This window comes from Mustela nivalis (assembly GCF_964662115.1).
Source record: "Mustela nivalis genome assembly, chromosome: 2".
NCBI lineage: Eukaryota > Metazoa > Chordata > Mammalia > Carnivora > Mustelidae > Mustela > Mustela nivalis.
Window position 1 is genome coordinate 90,799,340 of NC_139021.1, and position 23,990 is coordinate 90,823,329.

At 39.1% G+C, this 23,990-nt stretch overlaps 1 protein-coding gene across 2 annotated transcripts in view; it reads left to right on the forward strand.

Annotated features, from left to right (window-relative positions):
* PRKDC (protein kinase, DNA-activated, catalytic subunit) overlaps nt 1-23,990 on the forward strand; it is a 252,204-nt gene that overhangs the window by 146,904 nt on the left and 81,310 nt on the right. For both annotated transcript variants that reach the window (XR_014307720.1, XM_082718849.1), the window contains exons 49-56: nt 11,110-11,253; nt 15,695-15,846; nt 16,443-16,574; nt 18,060-18,171; nt 20,662-20,786; nt 20,872-21,021; nt 22,143-22,316; nt 23,567-23,665. Coding sequence is in view for 1 of the 2 variants with exons in the window: in XM_082718849.1 (XP_082574975.1) it covers nt 11,110-11,253; nt 15,695-15,846; nt 16,443-16,574; nt 18,060-18,171; nt 20,662-20,786; nt 20,872-21,021; nt 22,143-22,316; nt 23,567-23,665 (1,088 nt within the window). In the remaining variant the exon portion in view is untranslated. The remainder of the gene's footprint in view (nt 1-11,109; nt 11,254-15,694; nt 15,847-16,442; nt 16,575-18,059; nt 18,172-20,661; nt 20,787-20,871; nt 21,022-22,142; nt 22,317-23,566; nt 23,666-23,990) is intronic.

The window sequence follows — 23,990 nt, forward strand, 5'->3', positions numbered from 1 at the left end:
GTTTTATAATATAGCTCAAAGTCCAGAATTTTGATGCATCTAACTTTGATTTTCAACATTTTCCTGGAGATTTGGGGTCCTTCTAGTTCCATATAAATTTTTGGATTGTTTGTCCCAGCTCTGTGAAAAATGCCAATGGTATTTTGATAGGGATTGCATTGAATGTGTAGATTGTTCTGGGCAGCAGATCTTTTAACAATGTTTATTCTTCCAATCCATGAGCATGGAATGTTTTTCCATCTCTTTGTGTCTTGCTCTGTTTCTTTCATAAGTGCTTTGTAGTCTCTAGAATATAGATCTTTCACCTCGTTTGTTAGTTTATTCCTTTGAGTATCTAATGGTTTTTGGTACAATTGTGATTAGGATCAATTCTTTAATTTCTCTTTCTTCATTCACATTTGTTAATGTGTAGAAATGCAACTGATTGCTGTGCATTGATTTTTGTATCCTGCCATGTTGCTGAATTGCTGTACAGGTTCTGGCAGTTTGGGGGTATTAGGTTTGGGGTAGAGTCTGTTGGATTTTCCACATAAATTGTCATGTCACGGGCGAAGAGAGAGAGTCTTTCTTTCTTTTTTTTTTTTTTTTAATATTTTTATTTATTTGTTTGACAGACAGAGACCACAAGTAGGCAGAGAGGCAGGCAGAGAGAGAGAGGAGGAAGCAGGCTCCCTGCTGAGCAGAGAGCCTGATGTGGGGCTCGATCTCAGGACTCTGGGATCATGACCTGAGCTGAAGGCAGAGGCTTTAACCTACTGAGCCACCCAGGCACCCCGAGAGAGTCTTTCTTCTTTGCCAGTTTGAATGCCTTTTATTTCTTTTTGTTGTCTGACTGCTGGGGCTAGGACTTCCAGTATTATGTTGAAAGATAGTAGTGAGAGTGGGCATCCCTGCCACGTTCCTAACCTTAAGGGAAAAGTTCTCAGTTTTTCCCCATTGAGAATGATTTTCGCTGTGGGCTTTTCACAGATGGCTTTTATGATATGGAGGTATGTTCCCTCTATCTGTATACTTTGGACAGTTTTAATCAGGAAAGGATGCTCTATTTTGTTGAATGCTTTCTCTGTATCAATTGAGAGGATTATATGGTCCTTTTTTTTATTAATGTGCTCTATCATGTTGATTGATTTGCAAATGTTGAACCACCCTTACATCCCCGGAATAAATCCCAGCTGGTTGTGATGAATAATCCTTTTAAGGTACTATTGGATCCTACTGGCTAGGATCTCGGTGAGTATTTTGGCATCCATGTTCATCAGGGATATTGGTCTGTAATTCTTCTTTTTGATGGGGTCTTTGTCTGGTTTTGGGATCAGGGTAATGCTGGCTTCAAAGAATGAGTTTGGAAGTTTTCCTTCCATTTCGTTTTTTGAAACGGCTTCGGAAGAATACATATTAGGTGGTCTTTAAATGTTTGAGAAAATTCCCCTGGGAAGCCATCTGGCACTGGACTTTTGTTTGTTGGGAGGTTTTTGATTACTGCTTCAATTTCCTTTCTGTTCAGTCTGGTCTGTTCATTGTCTGTTTCTTCCTGTTTCGGTCTTAGTAGTTTTTAAGTTTCTGGGAATGCATCCATTTCTTCCAGATTGCTGAATTGGTTTGCATATAGTTGCTGGTAGTAATTTCTAACAATTGTCTGTGTTTCCTTGGTATTAGTCAGTCTCTCCCCTTTGACTCATGATTTTACTAATTGGGGTCCCTATTCCGTCTTTTGGGTAAAGTCTGGCCAGAGGTGTACCGATCTTATTAATTCATTCAGAGAACCAGCTTCTTGTTTTGTTGATCTGTTCTTTTTTTTTGATTTCTGTTTCATTGATTTTTTGCTCTAATATTTAATATTTCTCTTGCCCTACTTGGTGTAGGCTTTATTTGCTGTTCTTTCTCCAGGTCTTTAAATGTAGGGTTAGCTTGTGTTTGGGGGATTCCTATAATTTTTGAGAGTGGCTTGGATGGCTTTGTACTTCTCTCTTAGGACCACCTTTGCTGTATCCCATAGGTTTTCAAACCAATGTGTTTTCATTATCATTAGTTTCAATTAATTATCTGAGTACCTCTTTAATTTCCTGGGTGACCCATTCATTCTTTTAGCAGGATGCTCTTTAACTTTCAAGTGTTTGTGTTCCTTCTAAATTTCTTCTTGTGATTGAGGTCCAGTTTCAAAATATTATGCATGGAATAATCTCAGTTTTTTGGTATCAGCTGGGATCTGATTTGTGACCCAGCATGTGATCTATTCTGGAGGAAGTTCTTTGTGTACTCGAGAAGAATTAGTATTCTGTCGTTTTAGGATGGAATGTTCTGTATCTATCTGTGAAGTCCATCTGGTCCAGGGTGTCATTCAAAGCTCTTGTTTCTTTTTTGATCATCTGCTTAGATAATCTCTCCACTGCTGTGAGTAGAGTATCAAAGTCCCCTACTAGTAATGTATTATTATCAATGTGTGTGTTTACTTTGGTTATTAATTGGTTTATATAATTGTCTGCTTACACATTGGGGATTTAGATATTTGCAATTGTTAGATCTTCTTGTTGGATAGGTCCTTTAAATATGAAACAATGTCCCTCCAAATCTCATACTGCATTCTTTGGTTTAAAATCTAATTTGCTTGATATGAGGAGTGCTACCCCAGCTCTCCTTTGAGGTACATTAGCATGGTAAATAGTTCTCCATCTCTTCACTTTTAATCTGAAGGTATCTTTAGGTTCAAAATGAGTCTCTTGTAGAAAGCATGTGGATGGCCCTGCTTTTTTATTCAATCTGATACTCTGTGTCTTTTTACTGGAGAATTTAGCCCATGTACATTTAGAGTAATTGTTGAAAAATATGAATTTAGTGACATTGTATTGCCTATAAATCCCCTGTTTCTGTAGATTGTCTCTATTACTTTCTGGTCTATGTTACTCTTGGGTGCTCTCTTTGCTTACAGAATCCCCCTTAATAGTTCTTGCAGGACTGACTTGGGGTCAGTTCTTAGTTTCTGTTTGTCCTGGAAACTCCCTATCTCTCTTTCAGTTGTGAATGGTAGCTTTGCTGGATAAAGTATTCTTGGCTGCATGTTCTTCTCATTAGTACCCTGAAAATATCTTGCCAGCCCTTTCTGACTTGCCAGGTTTCTGTGGATAGGTCTGATGTTATTCTCATGTTCCTCTCTCCATATATAAAAAATCTCTGCCTCCTGCAGCTTTCAAGAATGCTTCTTTTTTTCTGATTTGCAAGCTTTGCTATTGTATTTTGGGGGTATTGATCTATTTTTATTGCTTTTGGAAGGGGTCCTTTCTGCCTCTTGCAAGTGAATGTTTGTTTCCTTCCCCAGTTTAGGGAAGTTCTCAGGCATGATTTACTCAAATATACCTTCAAGCCTCTTCTCATTCTCCATTTCCCCTCCCACCTTGGATCCCAGTGATCTGATACTGGTTCTTTTCAGTGTATCAGTAAATTCTTTAAGTCTCTCTTCATGTGTAATGAGTTATTTTCCTCTCTTTTCTTTAATTTCCTTTCAGCCTGTCTTCTATATCACTTATTCTCACTTCTGCCTCATTGACCCAAGCTGTTAAGAGTATCCAGTTTCGACTACATCTTATTCATAGCATTTTTAAGTTCAGCCTCATTGATCTCATTTCCACCCTTGTCACTTATACTTCTTTCAAGCCTAGCTGTTAATTTTATAACTGCTATCCTGAATTCTGTCTCTGACATCTTACTTATATCCATATTGATTAGCTCTGTTGCAGTGAATACTGCCTCTTATTCTTTTTTTGGTGAGTTCTTCCTTCTGATCATTTGCCCATAGAATCATGGGTGGGCAAATCAAAAGAATCCAAAATATCAACCACAACCCAAGCCAGATGCACCCTGGAGCTTGATATACAATTATCCCCTGGCATTGGAATTTTACAGTCTGTCGGATATGTAGGATTGTTGTCTACCTGTTCTTCTAGTCCGTCTCCTGGGGGAGAGTCCTGATATCCTGTTTCTCAGTTATCCCTGCCTCGGCAGAGTTGTCCTTCTCCCTGTCAGGGGGATGGGGTCAGTGCAACTGGTCTTCTGTGTGGCTTTTTTCCCCTGGAGCTTTCCACATCTCTTCAGAGGATCAGAGCAAAAATGGCTATGCCCAAACCTCTGGCACAGAGCAGAAAGATTGCAATCTTGTCTTCCTTTATAAACCTTCTGGAACAAACAGTCTCCACTTCTGTATGCGCCCAAAACTGTAGCCTCGCATGGTGCACACCCACTGCAATTCTCTCAGAGGTAGTTCCAGGGGCCCAGGAGTGCCGCTTCTCTTTGTGACTCTAAAACCGCAAGCAGCCAGGGGTTTGCACATGCACTTGAAGTTTCTGGATCATGTCTTGGTGCTGCCCTAATATCCTGTCTGGGCCGCTACTGTCCTGTGAGCTTTTGTCCAGTTATAGGCACAGGCTCCAGTCCTTTTCAGGCTGCTCAGGACAAGAGCAATTACCAACTGGTCCAGCTCACAGTTGATGGCAACCTAAACTGAGAGTCCCCTACTGGGTTCACTGACCATAACCTGCTTCCTTGCTCCACTGCTTGGGCACTCTACCAGTTCAGATCCCTGCTTTCACTCTGTGGCTCCTCAGATCCTGAGGCAACAATGCCTCACCTAGAATTCTGCCTTTTCATTTCCGGAGCCCCTTTTAGAGAGGGATGTCATTGTCTAGAGCAGATTTCTGAGGGTTCCGATTTTGCACTCTGGTGTTCTATCACTTTCCAGGAACCAACTTATGGAGCCTCCCTCCCCTTTCTGTTTTTTTTCTAATCTCTTCCCACAGATTGATGACTCTGCACTTCCTACCTTGCAAAAAGCATTTACTTTTCTGCTTGTGAAGATCCAGATATATATTCTTATATCTCAGGCAGATTTTGTGGGTGTTCAAAATGGTTTGATAGATACCTAGCTAAATTCAGGGGACCAGCACTCCTTTGCCATCTTGCCTCCTTCGTATGTTAGCAAGTTTCTTAATGGCTTTCATTCAAATTGGTTTTAGTAGCCCCCCCCCAAAAAAAAGTTGAAAATATTCCTGATAATGGTATTTAAAAAATAGTTAACTCTTTTAGATAGGTGCTAAGTTTATTACTTAGTTTATGTATAGCACCACATCAGAAGAGAGTCTTTTCCACCAGTGGCCATTAAGGTAGATTTTTCAGAGAGCCCTTGAGTGATGTGTAAAATGCAGTTGGAATTTATATTCTGTGTAGAAGGAACACTGTGGGTAGAGACGGCCTCTGAGAGAGCCAGCCATGTCTGTACTGATTGCACAGACCATGGGTACATGGCCTAGAGAAGGGTCAGTGGCATGGCCGCATATCCTAGGGCAGGTGAGCTAGGCCACATCATCAGGATCCATATAGAACGTGTGGCTCATTTTTTGAGCAGTAGGGAGCCACTGATGGGTGCTAGGTGGAATGACATGATTCAGTTTATAGAAAGTCCTCAAGGCAGCATGGCAAATATGGGACTGCAGCAGGGCCTGTGTTCCTCAGGGTCACACTTGATTTCTAGCTCCTAGGGCTGCTGTACCAAGAGTACCACAAACTGGGCAGCTCAAATAACTGAAAGTTACTGTCTCGTGATTCTGCAAGCCAGAAGTTTGATTTCAGGATATTGGTGGGGATAATTCCTTTTGAGGACTCTGAGAGAGAATCTGTTCCAGGCCTCTCTCCCAGGTTACGGTTGCCACAGGCATTTTTCAGCACATGGGTAGTATTTTTCTTTTTTTTTTTTTTTAAGATTTTATTTATTTATTCAACATTGAGAGGGGGAACACAAACAGGGGCAGAGGGAGAGGAAGAAGCAGGCTCCCCGCTGAGCAGGGAGCCCGATGTGGGGCTCAATCTTATTTTATTTGTCTTTCTATCTTATTTTATTTGCCTTTCCTTTACTCTATGTTCTTCTGTTTTGTTTCTTAAATTTCACATGTAAGTGAGATCATATGGTATTTGTCTTTCTCTGAATGACATGTTTGCTTAGGATAATATCCTCTAGTTCCATAGTTCCATTTATGTCATTGCAAATGCAAGATTTCATTATTTTCAATGGTTGAATAATATTCCATTGTATGTATATATACACACACCCCACATTTTCTTCACCCATTTATCTAGAGAGTCCATTGTCTTATAGAAAGAAAGATTAGAATTTGTGTTAACATTTATTATTAAAACTAAAATTTTATTTTCCTTATTAATTTTTTTAAAGTTTTTATTTAACTTCCATTAGATTAAATACAGTGTATTGGGAGTTTCAGGTACAGAATTTAGTGGTTCAGTGCTTATATAGAACATCCAGTGCTCATCACAAGTATACTTAATTCCCATCAGCTATTTAACCCATCCCTCTGCCCACCACCCCTCTGGTAACCATCAGTTTGCTCTCTGTGGTTAAGGATGTGTTTCTTGGTTTTCCTCCCTTTTTTCCCCCTACTATATTCATTTGTTTTATGTCTTAAATCACGTATATGATTTCATTTCTATATGGATAAATCATATGATGTTTGTCTTTCTCTGTCTTAGCATAATACTCTCAAGCTTTATCCATGCCATTGCAAATGGCAAGTTTTCATTCTTTTCTGTATCTAAGTAATATTGCCTTGTGTGTATGTATTTATACATACACATATACTCGTACATATATGTATGTACACACACACACACACACACCACAACTTCTTTATCCATTCATCAGTTGATGGGCATGTGGGATGTTTCCATAATTTGACTGTTGTTGATAATGCTGCTATAAACATTGGGATGCAGGTATCCCTTCAAATCTGTATTTTTGTGTCCTTTGGGTAAATACCTAGTAGTGCAATTGCTGGATTGTAAGTTCATTTTATTTTCTACTTTTTGAGGAACCTCCATACTGTTCTCCAAGGTGGCTGCACCAGTTTGCATTCCCACCAACACTATCAGAGGGTTGTTTCCCCTTTCTCTGGATCCTTGCCAACATCTGTTGTTTCCTAAGTTGTTAATTTTAACATTTCTGACAGGTATGAGTTGGTATCTCATTGTGGTTTTGATTTGTATATCCCTGATGATGAGTGATGTTGAGCATCTTTTCTTGTGTCTGTTCACCATCTGGATGTCCTCTTTGGAAAAGTGTCTATTCGTGTCTTCTGCACATTGTTTTTAAAGATTTTATTTATTTATTTGACAGAGATCACAAGTAGGCAAAGAGGCAGGCAGGGGTGGGGGCGAAGCAGGCTCCCCGCTGAGCAGAGAGCCTGATGCAAGGCTGAATCCCAGGACCCTGGGATCATGACCTGAGCTGAAGGCAGAGGCTTTAACCCACTGAGCCACCCAGGTGCCCCACTTCAGCACATTTTTAATTGGATTATTTCAGGGGTGTTTTTATAAGTTCTTTTTATATTTTGGATACCAGCTCTTTATTAGATGTGCCATTTGCAAATATCTTCTCCCATCCCATAGGTTGCCTTTTAGTTTCTGGATTGTTTGCCACTAAGCAGAAATTCTTACCTTGACAGAGCCCCAGTTGTTCATTTTTGCTTTTACTTCCCTGCCTCAGGAGACATTCCTAGTAAGAACTTGCTTTGGCCAATGTAATGGATATTAATTGTCTGTGTTCTCCTCTAGGATTTTAGGTTTCCTGTCTCATTTAGGTCTTCCATCCATTTCAAATTTATTTATTTATTTGTTTACTTTAAAGATTTTATTTATTTATTTGTCAGAAAGAGAGAGAGAGAAAGCACATAAGTAGGCAGAGAGGCAGGCAGAGGCGGAGAGAGAGGCAGACTCCCCGCTGAGCAAGGAGCCTGATGCGGGACTCGATTCCAGGTCCCCGGGACCATGACCCAAGCCGAAGGCAGCAGCCCAACCCACTGAGCCACACAGGCGTCCCTCAAATTTATTTTTGTGTATGGTGTCTGATTTTCCCAACATCATCTGTTGAACAGACGTTCTTTCTCCCACTGAATATTATTGCTTGCTTTGTCAAAGATTAGTTGACTATGGGCTTGATAGTCCCTTTCTGGGTTTTCTATTCTGTTCCATTGATATATGTGTCTGTTTTTATGCCTGTACCTAACTGTCTTGATGACTGCAGCTTTGTCATGTAGATTGAACTCTGGAATTATATAGCCTCCAGCTTTGCTTTTCTTTTTCAACATTCCTTTGACTATTTGGGATCAATTCCATAGAAATTTTAGGATTGTTTATTGTAGTTCTGTGAATATTGCTGGTGGTATTTGGATAGGGATTGCATTGAATGTATAGATTTCTCTGGGTAGAATTGAAATTTTAAAAATATTTGTTCTTCGTATCTGTGAGCATGGAATGTTTTTCCATTTCTTTGTGTCATCTTCAATTTCTTTTGTAAGTGTTTTGTAGTTTTCAGAATAGAGATCCTTGGGATGCCTGGGTGGCTCAGTCAGTTAAGCGGCTGCCTTCAGCTGAGGTCATGATCCCAGTATCCTGGGATTGAGTCCCACATCGGGCTCCTTGCTTGGCAGGGGAGCCTGCTTCTCCCTCTGCCTCTGCCTGCCTCTCTGCCTGCCTGCGCACGCGCTCTCTCTCTCTCTGACAAATAAAAATAAAACCCTTTAAAAAATTGTATTTAAAAAAAACAGAACAGAAATCCTTTACCTTTTTGGTTAGGGTTATTTCTAGATATCTTAAGGTTTTTGACGCAATTGTAAATGGATCAATTCCTTGATTTCTCTCTGTATGTTGATTTTGTATTCTATGGCTTTGTTGAATTTGTGTATCAGTTATAGCAAATTTTTGGGGGAGTCTTTCAGGTTTTCTATAAAGTATTGTGTAGTCTGCAAATAATGAAGGTTTGACTTCTTCCTTGCTAGTGTGGATCACTTTTATTCATTTTTGTTGTCTGATTGCTGTGGCTAGGACTTCCAGTAGAGTATTAAATAATAGTGCTAAGAGTGGACATCCCTGTCTTGTTCCCAACCATAGATGAAAAGTTCTGTTTTCCCCACTGAGGATGATATTAGTTGTGGGTTTTTCATAGATTTCCTTTATGATGTTGAGGTATGTATCTTCTAAAACTACTTTGTTAAGGGTTTTTATCATGAAGGGATGTTGTACTTTACAAATGCTTTTTCTGCACCTATTGAAAGGATTTTCTTTTATTATTGTGGTATGTCACATTGATTGACTTGAGAATATTGAACCACCCTGCAGTCCAGAAATATATCCCACTTGATCATGGTGAATGATTCTTATAAAGTGCTATTGAAGTCATCTTTCTGGTATTTGACTGAGAATTTTAACATCCATGTTCATTAGGTATTTGGCCTGTAGTGCTCTTTTTAAAGGGTCTTTGGTTTTGGTTAAAATTTCAACTTTAATTTATTGGTTATACAGATCTTCCTTAACTTATGATGAGGTTATATCCCAATAAACCCATCATAAGTTGAAACTATTGTAAGTTGAAAATGCATGTAGAGTACTCTTAATTTGCCAAACATCATAGCTTAACTTCACCTACCTTAAAAGTGCTTAGAGCACTTATGTCAGCCTATAGTTGGGCAAAATCATACACAAAGCCTATTTTATAATGAAGTGCTGAATATCTCAGGTAATTTAATGAATGCCGTACTGAAAGTGAAAACCAGAACAGATGTATGAGTGTAGTTTAGTTTTAAGTATGTCATTTGTTCACCCTTGTGATAGCATAGCTGACTGGGAGCTGCGGGTGCTGCTTGCCCCTGTGCAGCTTCTTGGAAGTATCATCCCATACATTACAAGCTCAGGAAAAGATTCAAATTCAAAATACAGTTTCTACTGAAAGCTTGCTTTCACAGCATCATAAAGTCCAAAAATCCTAAGGTGAACTATCATAACGCAGGAACTGTCTGCAATTTAATAATAAAGTTTGTATTTGTAAATTATAAATAACGCATAGATGTACATGAAGAGCATTCGGACTTTTTTTGTTTATGGGGTTCTTAAACAAAAAAAGATTTGAGAGCACACAGATTTAAGTTGTGAGAGAATCCCTGAGGAAGCATATTAGTAAAAAAACAAAGCAGCAAAGATTAAGAAGATAGGTAGCTTGAATTATGGTTTAGTCTGTTCTTTTGCATCAAAGTAACTTTCTCTTGAAATTTCTAAAATAAACTAAATGGAATTTAGTGTATAGATACATTGTATTTAGATTTCAAAGATCTTGGGCAAATGAAGTCTGTAACACAGTGACTTCTATAAGAAGAAATGAAAAAAAAATTAGCTACATGCACCTAATTTTTGTGTTCTTATTTTCCATATATCCTATGCGTTTGCATAAAATAACAGTAGAATTCTCTGGAGCTGCATATTATTCAGATGGAACAAGATAGATATAGAATACTTTCATTTTGATTTATAAGAGGGTAGGGATATCACGTTTTCAACAAAGAAAAGATCAGTAATCCATGTCCCTCTAATTGTGGTTTTAGGGTCCCAGGAGAAGAGAATTCAACAGAGAATCTGATCTGATTGAGCAGATTCTGCTGGAATTTCATCTGTTACAGATTTAGGTCAAGTCATAATAAATTTAGCTGTTGGAGGATATATTCTTTTTTATTTTAAGATTTTTATTTATTTTAGGCAGAGATACAGAGATGGAGCATGAGCGGGGGTTGGGGGGAAGGGAGAGGGATAAAGAGAATCTTAAGCATACTCCATGCTGAGCACAGAGCCCGACATAGGGCTCTAACCCAGGACCCTGAGATCATGACCTGAACTGAAATTAAGAGTCCTATGCTTGGGGCATCTTGGTGGCTCAGTGGATTAAGCCTCTGCCTTCAGCTCAGGTTATAATCTCAGGATCCTGAGATCAAGCCCCACATCAGGCTCTTTGCTCAGCAGGGAGCCTGCTTCCCCCCCCCCCCCATCTCTCTGCCTGCCTCTCTGCCTGCTTGTGGTCTCTCTCTCTCTCTGTCAAATAAATAAATAAAATCTTAAAAAAAAAAAAAAAAGAATCCTAAGCTTAACTAAGCCATCTAGGTACCCCTGGAAGATAGATTCTTAAATTAATATTTTGGTTATTCAAACAATTTTTTGATATTTTTGATATCAAATTTTGATATTGATATCAGATACCAAATCTTGATATTTGACTTTTAAATTCTCTTATAGGTCTTTCGCCCTTATGCAAAGTACTGGCTAAGTCCCTTGCTGCAGCTGGTGGTTTCTGAAAATAATGGAGGCAGAGGAATTCACTATATGGTGGTTGAGATCGTGGTTACTGTTCTTTCGTGGACAGGATTAGCTACTCCTGTGGTAAGAATGGCTATATCTTTTATGTAGTACTATCAGTCTCTTGTCGATATCATAAATGGAATATGTGACAAATAATATAAACTTCTCTTAATGATAAAAGTTATTTTTAGCATTAATTGTCATATTGTTGTGGTGCTGCTCTACTAAATAGCTTCATTGTGCTTTAGTTCTGTTTTCTTTTGTGTCTACTTTTAATAATTCCTCTGACTTTGCTTTTATTTTTAAGCTATCAAATGTTTGTTTTGTTTGTTGCTTTTCTCAGAGCTTGGAAACTAGATAACTGATTTATTAAAAAATAGGTGTGAAATAAATATCAATAAGCCCTGAATACGGGGTCCTGAAAAATTCTGCTAAAACTAACATCCCTGGATTTTTTGGCATTTGTTTTGCCACCTTACTTTCTTCCCTAGTATTATCTCTGGCTCAGTAATGGTTGAGATTGCCCCAAAAAAATGGGTACCGGGTGAATGATGCTGTGTCATACTGAAGCACTCTTGTGACTTCCCCCAGTACAGATTCTTGTGTGCTAGAGCTTTGCCCATCAATTAAAAACTTTAGTACAAAAGGTTTCATGTAGTAGTATCCTGGGAACATTCCTTAGTAAACATAATATATGGATATAGAGTTTTTTACATGTGTCTATATCTGATTGTGCCTGTCTTAGTTCACAGTAAACCAAATTTAGATTTCTTAGCTTTATGTTTTGGGGGCTTGTTTTTTTTTTTTTTTAAGATTTTATTTATTTATTTGACAGAGAGAGAGATCACAAGTAGGCAGAGAGGCAGGCAGTGAGAGAGGGGGAAGCAGGCTCCCTGCTGAGCAGAGAGCCCGCCGATGTGGGGCTCGATCACAGGACCCTGGGATCATGACCTGAGCTGAAGGCAGAGAGGCTTTAACCCACTGAGCCACCCAGGCACCCGATTTCTTAGCTTTAATGTGATAAAATAATCTGTACTCTGCTAATAACATGAAAAAATTGTTAGATTGTATATAGTTTAACTTAGGAGCCACTGGGAAAGATTGAGTTAAATGTCAGGTGCTTGTCTGAGCTTGAAAGAGCTGAACCGCTAGGTGTCACAATAGCTGCATAAAGCAATAGTGAGTCAAAGTGAAAATCAAGTGAAACCTTTGATCATTTATTGTGGTACTACAAGCAAGTCAGGAAGTGTTGACTCCCCCTGTCTGTTTCCCCCATGGAACATTGCAACATGCATCTGATCAAGGGTCAGGTGGATTAGTACAGATCTGAGTGTCATCTTACTGTTGAGGGGGCCCTGAATTAAAGGCTCAGAAGGTTTATGGGATCCTGGAGTTGAGAGGAAGGTGAGAGGGAAGGGATGGGAGTAGAAAAGCACTGGAGACTGAATCAGAGAGGGGAAAAATGTTTTCAGAGTTGCCCTTCCTCCCTATAAGAAGGTCTCAGTAGAAACCCCTAAAGAAGATAAAAAGGCTAAGGAATGAAGGTGCCTAGGCTAGGAATGCATAGATATGACACAGCATCACCGCTCTGGAGGGTATGGGTCCTGGATGGCTAGGGGTCTAACTGTAGCTACCCTTGGAGACTGCAGAGCACTGGCTGTGTTCCAGCCTGGTACATGAGGGCAGGTTGCCCATGAGGCCTGCCAGGTAAAGCCTTTTATACTGCCTGTGGTTGGAACTGAAAAATCACTCACAGGTTTTTCATTAGAAGCCAGAAGCCTCAGTAGACTGGTGGATTTCTTTTATAAATGGACTTTTGGATTAAAAAAATGCTTTTCCCAGCGTTCCATGCTCATGGATTGGAAAAACAAACATTGTTAAAATGTCTATACTACCCAAAGCAGTCTCCACATTTAATGCAATCCCTATTGCATTAAGCAGTGCACAGTCCTAAAATTTGTATAGAACCACAAAAGACCCTGAATAGCCAAAGTAGTTCTGAAAAAGAAAAACAAAACTGAGGCATCACAGTCCTGGACTTTAAGCTCTTTTACAAATCTTTAATCATCAAAATCTAAATGCATGATATGCATTTAGATCAATGCAATAGAATAAAGAACTCCAAAATGAATCCACAGCTATACAGTCAACTAATCTTCGACAAAGCAGGAAAGAATATACAATAGAAAAAAGGACGGGGCGCCTGGGTGGCTCAGTGGGTTGGGCCGCTGCCTTCGGCTCAGGTCATGATCTCAGGGTCCTGGGATCGAGTCCCGCATCGGGCTCTCTGCTTAGCAGGGAGCCTGCTTCCTCCTCTCTCTCTCTGCCTGCGTCTCTGCCTGCTTATGATCTCTCTCTGTCAAATAAATAAATAAAATCTTTTAAAAAAAAAAAAAGAAAGAAAGAAAAAAGAAAAAAGGACGGGTGCCTGGGTGGCTCAGTGGGCTAAGCCTCTGCCTTTGGCTCAGGTCATGATCTCAGCGTCCTGGGATCGAGCCCTGCTTTGGGCTCTCTGCTCAGCAGGGAGCCTGCTTCCGCCTTTCTATCTCTGCCTGCCTCTTTGCCTACTTATAATCCCTCTCTCACTGTCAAATAAATAAATAAAATCTTTAAAAAAAAAAAAAAGGGCAGTACGCCTGGGTCATTCAGTTGGTTGGACAACTGCCTTTGGCTCAGGTCATGATCCTGGAGTCCCAGGATCGAGTCCCGCATCAGTCTCCCAGCTCCATGGGGAGTCTGCTTTTCCCTCTGACCTTCTCCTCGCTCATGCTCTCTCTCACTGTCTCTCTCTCAAATAAATAAATAAAATCTTTAAAAGAAAAAAAGGCAATCTCTTCAACAAATGGTGTTGGGAAAAGTGGTCAGCTACGTGCAGAAGAATGAAACTGGACCACATTCTAACACCATACACAAAAATAAATTCAAAAATGGATGAAGGACCTTAATGTGAGACAGGAAACCATCAAAATCCTAGAGGAAAACATAGACAGCAACCTCTTTCACCTCACCTATAGCAGCCTCTTACTAGATATATCACCACAGGCAAGGGAAGGAAAGCAAGAATGAATTATTGGGAACTCATTAAGATAAAAAGCTCTGTACAGTGGAAGGAAATGATCAACAAAATTAAAAGGCAGCGTGTGGAATCGGGAGAAGATCTTTCTAAACAACGTATCTATTAAAAGACTAATAGCCAAAATCTACAAAACTCAATGCCAAAAAATCAAATAACCCAGTTAAGAAATGGGCATATAAGACATGAATAAACACTTTTCCAAAGAAGACATCCAGATGGCCAACAGACACATGAAAAGATGCTCAACATCACTCATCATCAGGGATATACAAATCAAAACCACAATGAGATACCACTGCACACCAGTCAGAGTGGCTAAAATTAACAACTCAGGAAAAAACAGATGTTGCAAGGATGTGGAGAAAAGTGAACCAACCCTCTTACAGTGTTGATGGGAATGCAAACTGGTGCAGCCACCCTGAGAACAGTATGGAGTTTCCTCAAAAAGTTGAAAATAGAACTACCCTACAATCCAGCAATTGCAGTATTAGGTATTTACCCAAAGGATACAAAAATACAGATTTGAAGGGATACGTGCACTCTGATGTTCATAGCAGCATTATCAGTAGTATCCAAACTATGGAGAAAGCCCAAATGTTCATCAGCTGATGAATGGATTAAGATACATACATATCAAAAAAAATAAAAACTTGCCATTCACAACAATGTGGATGGAGCTAGAGTGTATTATGCTAAATGAAATAAGTTAGTCAGAGATAGATAAATACCAAGAATTCACATGTGGAATTTAAAAAACAAAACCGATTAACATATGCAAAGGGGGAAGAGAAAGAAGGAGAGAGGGAAGCAAGCCATAAGAGACTCTAATTAAGGAGGAGAAACTGAAGGTTGGCGGAGAGAGGTAGGTGGAGTATGGGCTAGATGGGTGACGGGTATTAAGGTGGGCACTTTTATAATGAGCACTGGATGTTTTCTTAAGTGATTAATCACTAAATTCTACTCAAGAAACCAATATTGCACTGTATGTTCACTACCTGAAATTTAAATGGAAAAAAAAAATGCTTTTGCTAAGTGAAGTAAGTCAGTCAGAGAAAGACAATTATCAGATGGTTTCATTCATACGTGGAACATAACGAATAGTGAGGAGGACCACAGGGGAAGGGAAGGAAAACTGAATGGGAAGAAATCAGAGAGGGAGACAAACCATGAAGAGGACTCTGGACTCCAGAAAACAAACTGAATGTTACAGAAGGGAGGAGGGTGAGGAAATGGGGTAGCAGGGTGTTGAGTATTAAGGAGGGCATGTGTGGTGATGAGCAGTGGATGTTATACACAGCTAATGAATTGTTGAACACTACATCAAAAACCAATGATGTATCATATGTTAGCTAATTGAACATAATAAAAAATAATTAAAAAGATTTTTTTAAAGTGCTTTTCTAGAATGGAATGCTATATATTAATATAGTTTCTCTATCTTTTTAGGGTGTCCCTAAAGATGAAGTGTTGGCAAATCGATTGCTTCATTTCCTAATGGAACATGTTTTTCATCAAAAAAGAGCTGTGTTTAGACATAACCTTGAAATTATAAAAACCCTTGTTGAATGCTGGAAGGATTGTTTATCTGTCCCTTACAGGTATATATTTACTAGATATTACAATATCATTTATACATCTTTAAAATATAGCTAGTGAAATTTAATTACTTGAAATGATAGAAAAAGAAAAATAATTTGAAATCACATCATTTGTAAGAATGTAATATTGCTACTAGTAAGATTACAACCTCTGAAGTTTACTAGAAGCATCTCTGTGCAGAAAGATTCCTCCAGGTGGGCCCTGCTCCATCTCCCAGCTCACCTCTGGCTTTTCTAGCACACTGGGCATGTGGGATACCCTCTGCCTTCACTCTCCCAGCCCAGGGATAGACTGTAAGACTTTTCTTTGATTCCTTTTAGCACAGCCTGAGGCAAGCTAAAACTTTTAAGGTTTCAGTATCAACTAAGGGAGAATTGGGGCAAATAATTAGATCATAAGAAATAGAGACCTATCTGTGATACACAGCTAGAATAACCTGAATGCATACAAAGAGGGTATTAGCAAGAAGGGTGTTAGATGTGGGGAAAGACAAAGTATTTCTTACCCTGAAAATTACTCATAGAAAATTTTAAATCTTTTTGCTGCTTATTTACTATATGATAACCTATACATATTCTTTATGCTTATGTTTCAGGTTAATATTTGAGAAGTTTTCCAATAAAGATCCCAATTCTAAAGACAATTCAGTAGGAATTCAATTATTAGGCATTGTAATAGCCAATAATTTGCCTCCATATGACCCAAAATGTGGCATAGAGAGCATAAAGTGAGTATCGAGGAGTTTTGGCTTTGCTTCTTTTTCATGTTAAAGTGTAGATGAATTGGACTGACAGACTGGAGTGTGGTCTAATTTTGATAAACGTAAGGACCTAGACCCATGTTAAAAATATTTCTACTGTGGGGCACCTGGGTGGCTCAGTGGGTTAAAGCCTCTGCCTTCCGCTCAGGTCATGATCCCGGTGTCCTGGGATCGAGTCCTTCGTCGGGCTCTCTGCTCAGCAGGGGGCCTGCTTCTCTCTCTCTCTCTCTCTGTCTCTCTCTGTCTGCCTCTCTGCCTACTTGTGATCTCTGTCAAATAAATAAATAAAATCTTTAAAAAATAATAATAAAAAAAAAAATAAAGCCTCTGCCTTCGGCTCAGGTCATGATCCCGGTGTCCTGGGATCGAGCCCCGCATCGGGCTCTCTGCTCAGCAGGGAGCCTGCTTGTCCCTCTCTCTCTGCCTGCCTTTCTGTGTACTTGTGATCTCTGTCAAATAAATAAATAAAATCTTTTTTTTTTTTTTTTTTTTTTTTATTTATTTGAAAGACGGAGATCACAAGTAGGCAGAGAGGCAGGCAGAGAGAGAGAGAGAGGGAAGCAGGCTTCCTGCGGAGCAGGGAGCCCGATGCGGGGCTCGATCCCAGGACCCTGAGATCATGACCCGAGCCAAAGGCAGCAGCCCAAACCACTGAGCCACCCAGGCGCCCCAATAAATAAAATCTTTAAAAAAAAATATTTCTACTGAAATTTAAGTAGTTGGGGTTAGAGGTCATTTGGGAGAAATTGTGAATGGGACTGTGAAAGGGAGAAGAGTGAATGGGGAAAGTTAAGTTTTTCAAAATTAGTGTAATTTTTTTCAAAGTGTGTTTTAGCAAATAGGAAGTGTTAGGTATTTTTTTTCTTATTTTCCATACTCCTATTTTTAGCATTTGCCCTGAAAGCAACACAAACTCTGTGGGACCATTTGACTGGATCATGACCTGAAAGGGATGCCTGGATGTTGTGCTGCCCTGTCTCTGTGCTGCCTGTTGCTGTACTTCTGCTGTAGCTGCAATCTCTTCTCCCTCTCTTAGAGCTTTGATCCCCCCAGATGACAACCGAACTGGAGGATAACATGATGTGGCCTCTGGAGTTCTGGGGGCACGGCACTGGTGCTCACTCTTCTCACTTTATTGTCCTCTTCTCATAGCAGATGGATTTCAAGAGTGTCAGTAAATCATGATATTGGATAGTAGCTTTCTTTTTACTACAGTTTTTATAGCATCCAGCATTGTGTTTTGCTTTGACTGCAGCAGGTCCTCTGTAATTGAACTGTGGACTTTAATGTGCCTTCCAGGTCATGATGTCAGAGCCTTAAGTACATCTTCATATATGTTTTCACACAAATAATTTCAATCATGTTTTAATGTGGTATGAGGACCAAAGTTACTATATTTTTATGTCAACAGAATGTATTATGATGCATATTTATTTTCTGTATTTGTAACAGATACTTTCAAGCTTTGGTTAATAATATGTCCTTTGTAAAATATAAAGAGGTGTATGCGGCAGCAGCAGAAGTTCTAGGACTTATTCTTCAATATATTACCAAGAAAGAAAATGTGAGTATGTTACACAATTTTAAATAAATACTTCTTTTCCAGTTTTCCAGTAACACTTGTTACTTACATCCTCTATAATAAACGAAAGTGGCCATCCATTTTATTTATTTCATCCATATTTTACTCTTTCCTACTGTATACAGTGCGCAGGGTTTTTTTTTTTTTTTTTCAGATTTTATTTATTTATTTGTCAGAGAGAGCATGCACAATCGGTGAACAGCAGACAGAGGGAGAAGCAGGTAAGCAAGGAGCTGGCTGCAGGACTCGGTTCCAGGATCCTGGGATGAGGATATGAGCCCAAGGCAGACATTTAAATGACTGAGCGAACCACACATCCCCAGCACTTAGTATTTTTTTAAAGAGGACATAGGATTTTTTAAACACTTGGAAACTTGGTAAACATTTAAAGATTGGTAGCTTTTTATTTTGAAAGTCAGAATATGAGTACTTAACCAGCTTTCATTCCTCTGAAGGTAGTGTCAGAATTTCCTTTTGGAGAAAATTACTCTGTTAGATACTTGCCATGGTTAGTTAGGGCTAAGTTAACTAGTAAAACCCCCTACTTCCATTTTGGGACATAATATGGCTGTCAGACAGGACAGGGTACCTCAGGGAGCTTTCTCAGTCTTGTGTGCCCTGCCCACTTACAGGATTGTGAGAATAACCTAATTGATTCTTTTAGCGCAATATACATTCAGAGTACTGTAGTTCTCAAAAGAATGTGATTATTATAAATGTATGTAAAGTTCATGGGTCAGTGCATGGAAATTGCATGTACTAACTTAACTTGAAAACAGCATAGTGGAATCATGCTTACTGCTACATCCCATGATGCTTACTGTCTTCCCATGGTTAGTAAGTGAGTTGCTGTGTGTTTTGAAGCCTCCAAAACCACTGTTACTCATTGTGATAAGCTGCTCTTGCCAGGTCTCATTGCAGTGTGTCCAGGATGACACAGTTGATCATTCCTCCTGATTCCCTTTGTCTCTGATCTGGGACACACTCTCAGCTCTCTTCCTACTTCCCTGGCAGTTTCCTCTCTCTTCCTTAGCTCCATATTTCCTGCCACCTCTCTAGCTCTGATATTGGTCCTCTTTTCCTCCCTGCTTCCCTGTCAACCATCCAGCCTGTGTTTTTGAAAACTGCCTATATGTTCATGATTCTTAACTTTGTACCTCCAGTTCCTATCCTCTCCTGAAGGAAAAGATGGAGAGTGGAAAGTGGGCTACTTTCACTCTCTGGCTGGATGAGGAGAGGTTTAGGGAAGTCGGAGGTCCTGAGGGCACCCAGGGTAACCCAACACAGTGTATTGCACCCCTGCCCATTTTGCTAGTCAGGCATTTATTTTGTTTAGAAGAAAATTAAGGGAAATAGACCCGTTTAGGGAGATCAGTCTTCACTTATAATTTATTTTAGGGATTACCAGCTATTTTTGTAAAATAAAATTTTAAAATTCAGAACAACCTTATTATTATTACATGATTCTAATATATAGAATCTATAGAATCTATAGATTCTAATATATACAGTATAAGTTTACATAATATGCTAAGTTTTCAGTTCAGATGGAGCAAATTATAGCAGATCCCAGGTTTAATCTCTCTTCAATTAAAATCCAAGTTAGAATGATAAACACTTTTGTTGTACATGGTTCTTTTCTGAATATAAAATGGTACTGATTGAGTGTAGAAATTAGAAAACCAGTGAAATATTAAGAAGTCAGTCATATTCTAACTACTGAATTGCTTTTGGCACTTGAGGTGTAGTCTCTAGTCATCAGTATGTGTGAGCATGCACTTGACTTCTCTTGTTCTCCCATATTGTATTCTTTTATAATTCTGGTTATGCACATTGGGTACTTACTAGCTGGCTCTGGGCTTATGGGGCGCAGCCAGGAACAGGGCAGGCCAAACCCCTCCCTGTCTCAGGAAGCTAGCATTTGGTGAGGGGAGACCGACAATACACAATCAAATCTATCATGGTAGATAGTAGTATGTGATGAAGAAAGAACAGGATATAGGAAGATTGATAGTGATGGAGTTGGTTGTTTAGATAAAGTTGCATGAAAATTATGGTTTATGTGAATATTTGACCAGAGATGTGAACACTGGTATCATAAAGTCTGCTTACATGGGATTTAGTCACTGATTTCAGTTCAGCTTCTCAAATGACTTGTTAGCAGTATTTCAGGTGTCAGAAGGAAGCACTAATCTTTATCAACCTACCGTCTGACAGGTGCTAGACACCTCCAGTGGTAGCAGCACAAAGCAGGCGTGTCTATGGCCTGGCTCACCCAAACTCGTAGCCCCAGAACCTCTTGTACCCAGTGGTTATGCAAACCTGTGCATGCTCTTGGCACTATACCCTGTGAACACCTTTACCTTGTAGGTGATAGCATTGAACACCTTCCTTGGGTTCACTTAACTATTCAAATCCATAACCAAAATAAGTTTCCACCTTTGTGAATTTGAAAAAAACTTAATTTTTCAGGTATTGAAGGAGTTGGTGTATGAACTGATCATAAAGCAGTTGAAGCAACATCAGAATACGATGGAGGACAAATTTATTGTGTGCTTGAACAAAGCCGTGAAGAACTTTCCTCCTCTTGCCGATAGGTAAGATGTCAGTTGTGGTGAATGTCCTATTGCAGGAGAGGATCTGCAACTGTCCTGTCACTCATTGCCCATGTCCACTGGTTAGGTTTATGAACACCGTGTTCTTCCTGCTGCCAAAGTTTCACGGCGTAATGAAGACCCTCTGTCTGGAGGTGGTGTTGTGTCGTGCGGAGGAAATAACAGATCTCTATTTACAGTTGAAGAGCAAGGATTTCATTCAAGTCATGAAACACAGGTAAGTGTGAGGCTAGCCCTATATTCTCAGAGGCAGATGGCTCATAAATTTTTGATTTGTTCAGCTATCTCCTTCAACTCAGAAAGAACTCGTAGGCTTTCATTAAATATGTATTTGTTAAATTTTAATCAGAATAAAAGGTTGTGGTGCCTGACCCTCCTGCCTCTGCTAGCCTGGCACTTTGGGGAAGCCACATCTCAAGCATTTTCTAAGGCTCTTCTCAGATTTAAAATGCATGGTTTTGAATTCTGTACCCATTTTGCCAAGTAGGAAGCTTTCATTATTTGTTAAAATTGTTCATTTATTTTCACATTATACTATTAAAATGAATATTAAAAGATGCTTTTGATCACTTATAATATTTCTGTTTCTCTGTACTCTCTTCTAGTCTTGTCTGTATACATATTTTTTTACATAGGGATAAATTATTGATAAATGCCAATAACAAAGAGTATATGTTGTTGTGTTGTAGTATCCTTCATTAGAAACTTACTCAGTGCCTACTGTGTATAAAGCATTAAACTGGGTGCTTTAAGGAAGAAAAGATACATAAAACAGGTGTGCACCTTATCTGGGGCCCAGACTAACCTTAACTTGCTTCTGACCTGCCAGGTGGCCTAGCACTTGAAATCATTTTTTCAAAATGTGAAATCCTTTTTATTCAGTTTATTTTATTTGACATTTTGGTTTTTTTTTTTAAATGAACTTTTATTTTGGAATAACTATATTTATAGAGTATTTGAAAAATAATACACAAAGTTCCCACATAACTCTTCATCCAGTTTTTCCATGTCACATAATCATCGTACATTTGTCAAAACTAAGGAATTAACTTCTGTACATTAATGTTAACTAAATTAGACTTTATTTGACTTTTACCAGTTTTCCCACTAATGTTCCTTTTTCTGTTCTAGGATCCAATCCAGGATATGGATTAATGAATTAATTTAGTTTTATTTTTAATACTCTAGCTCATGGTAATTTTTTTAGATGTAATTTTTATGTTCCCATTGTAATAAATTTTGAAATACAGAACAGCACAAAGAAAAATGTTACCTGTCATATCTGAAAGTATAATTTGTTAAATTAGTGTGTTTTAAAAAAAAACTCTCTTGTTACAGAGATGATGAAAGACAGAAAGTGTGTTTGGACATAATTTATACAATGATGGCAAAATTGAAACCTGTAGAACTCCGAGAACTTCTGAATCCTGTTGTAGAATTCATTTCTCATCCTTCTCCAGTATGCAGGGAACAAATGTATAACATTCTAATGTGGGTTCATGACAATTACCGGTAAGGTTTACATTAATTTTTTTTTTTGGACGGGATGTCTGTGGAGGGGCAGAGAGAAAGGGAGAGCAAGAGTCTTTTTTTTTTTTTTTTTTAAGATTTTATTTATTTATTTGACAGAGAGATCACAAGCAGGCAGAGAGGCAGGCAGAGAGAGAGGAGGAAGCAGGCTCCCTTCCGAGCAGAGAGCCCGACTCGGGGCTCGATCCCAGGACCCCGAGATCACGACCTGAGCCGAAGGCAGCGGCTTAACCCACTGAGCCACCCAGGCGTCCCGGGAGAGCAAGAGTCTTAAGCAGATGCCACATCTAGCATGGAGCCTGACATGGGGTTCACTGTCATGGTCCTGAGATCATGACCTGAGCCAAAATCAAGAGTTTGACACTTTACTGATTGAGCTACCCAGGCATCCCACTACATTAACATTTTATATTACTAATTCTTAAGGGGGCATTTGGGTGCTTATAGCAATCTGAAACAGATTATAATAATAAAATATTTTTAAACATATAATTAAAATAATTAAAACAAGTTTATTTTAGTATATTGACATGTATCCTTTTTTTTTTTAACTCCTTTTATGTACCTGTGGGAATTCAGAGTGTGCAATTACTGGTTGAGTCAATAGTGTAATTTGTTTTTATAGTTATCCCTCTAAAATTTGACAAAATTAAGGAAGTGAACTCTGGGATGCCTTTATCCTACAGGAGTTCCATCACCCCACTTCTTGTAGGGTGTGAGCCTGTCCTAGGACCTCTTAGCATTCACAGGGAGCCTCTGCAGCCCTAATCCCATTACCCACCCCCTCTGCCCTGTGTACCTGAGTCCTATCACATTGCAGGTAGGGTGGTGACAGGCACTTGGATAGGCTTGCAGAGGCCCTAAAGGAGGGTGTCAGGGTACATACACATGAAGGTAAGTTCTGCTGTGATTTGGGAAGTTAAAGTACCACAGGAAAGGCCAGTTTTGTTTTGTTTAAGATTTTATTTATTTATTTGAGAGAGAGAGAGCATGAGAAGGGGAAGGGTCAGAGGGAGAAGTAGACTCCCTGCTGAGCAGGGAGCCAGATGCAAGACTCAATCCCAGGACTCCAGGATCATGACCTGAGTCAAAGGCAGTTGCTTCACCAGCTGAGCCACCCAGGTGCCCAGAAAGGCCAGATTATTTAACTTTCATTCTGGATGGTGTTATTGGGATTGAACAAAAGTGATGGAAGACAATGTTAATGTTTTGTCATTTTTTTTTTTTCTCAGAGATCCAGAAAGTCAAGCAGATGATGAGTCTCGGGAAGTATTTAAGTTGGCAAAAGATGTATTGATTCAAGGGCTGATCGATGAGAATGCTGGGCTTCAGTATGTGCTCCTCCTGGAATACTTGGGCCAGGACAAATAAATTTAGGGATATTTCTTTCTAGATTGACACTGAGTATTTTTCAGCAGTTTTAGAATTATGTTTATAATATTAGCATTTTCTTTGCTTTCTCCATTCATAGTGTTCAGTAAAAAGGTATTTTAATATTAAGACTTAAAAATCCTGACAAGTTATTTTAAATATAAATAAAACTCTTTAAAAAGTGGTATGAATTAATCTTTCTCTGCTCATGCAGTGAATCAGTGTCTTAAAATGAAAAGATCTATAATGATGATTATGTTTCTCATTTAACTCAAATAGTTGAAA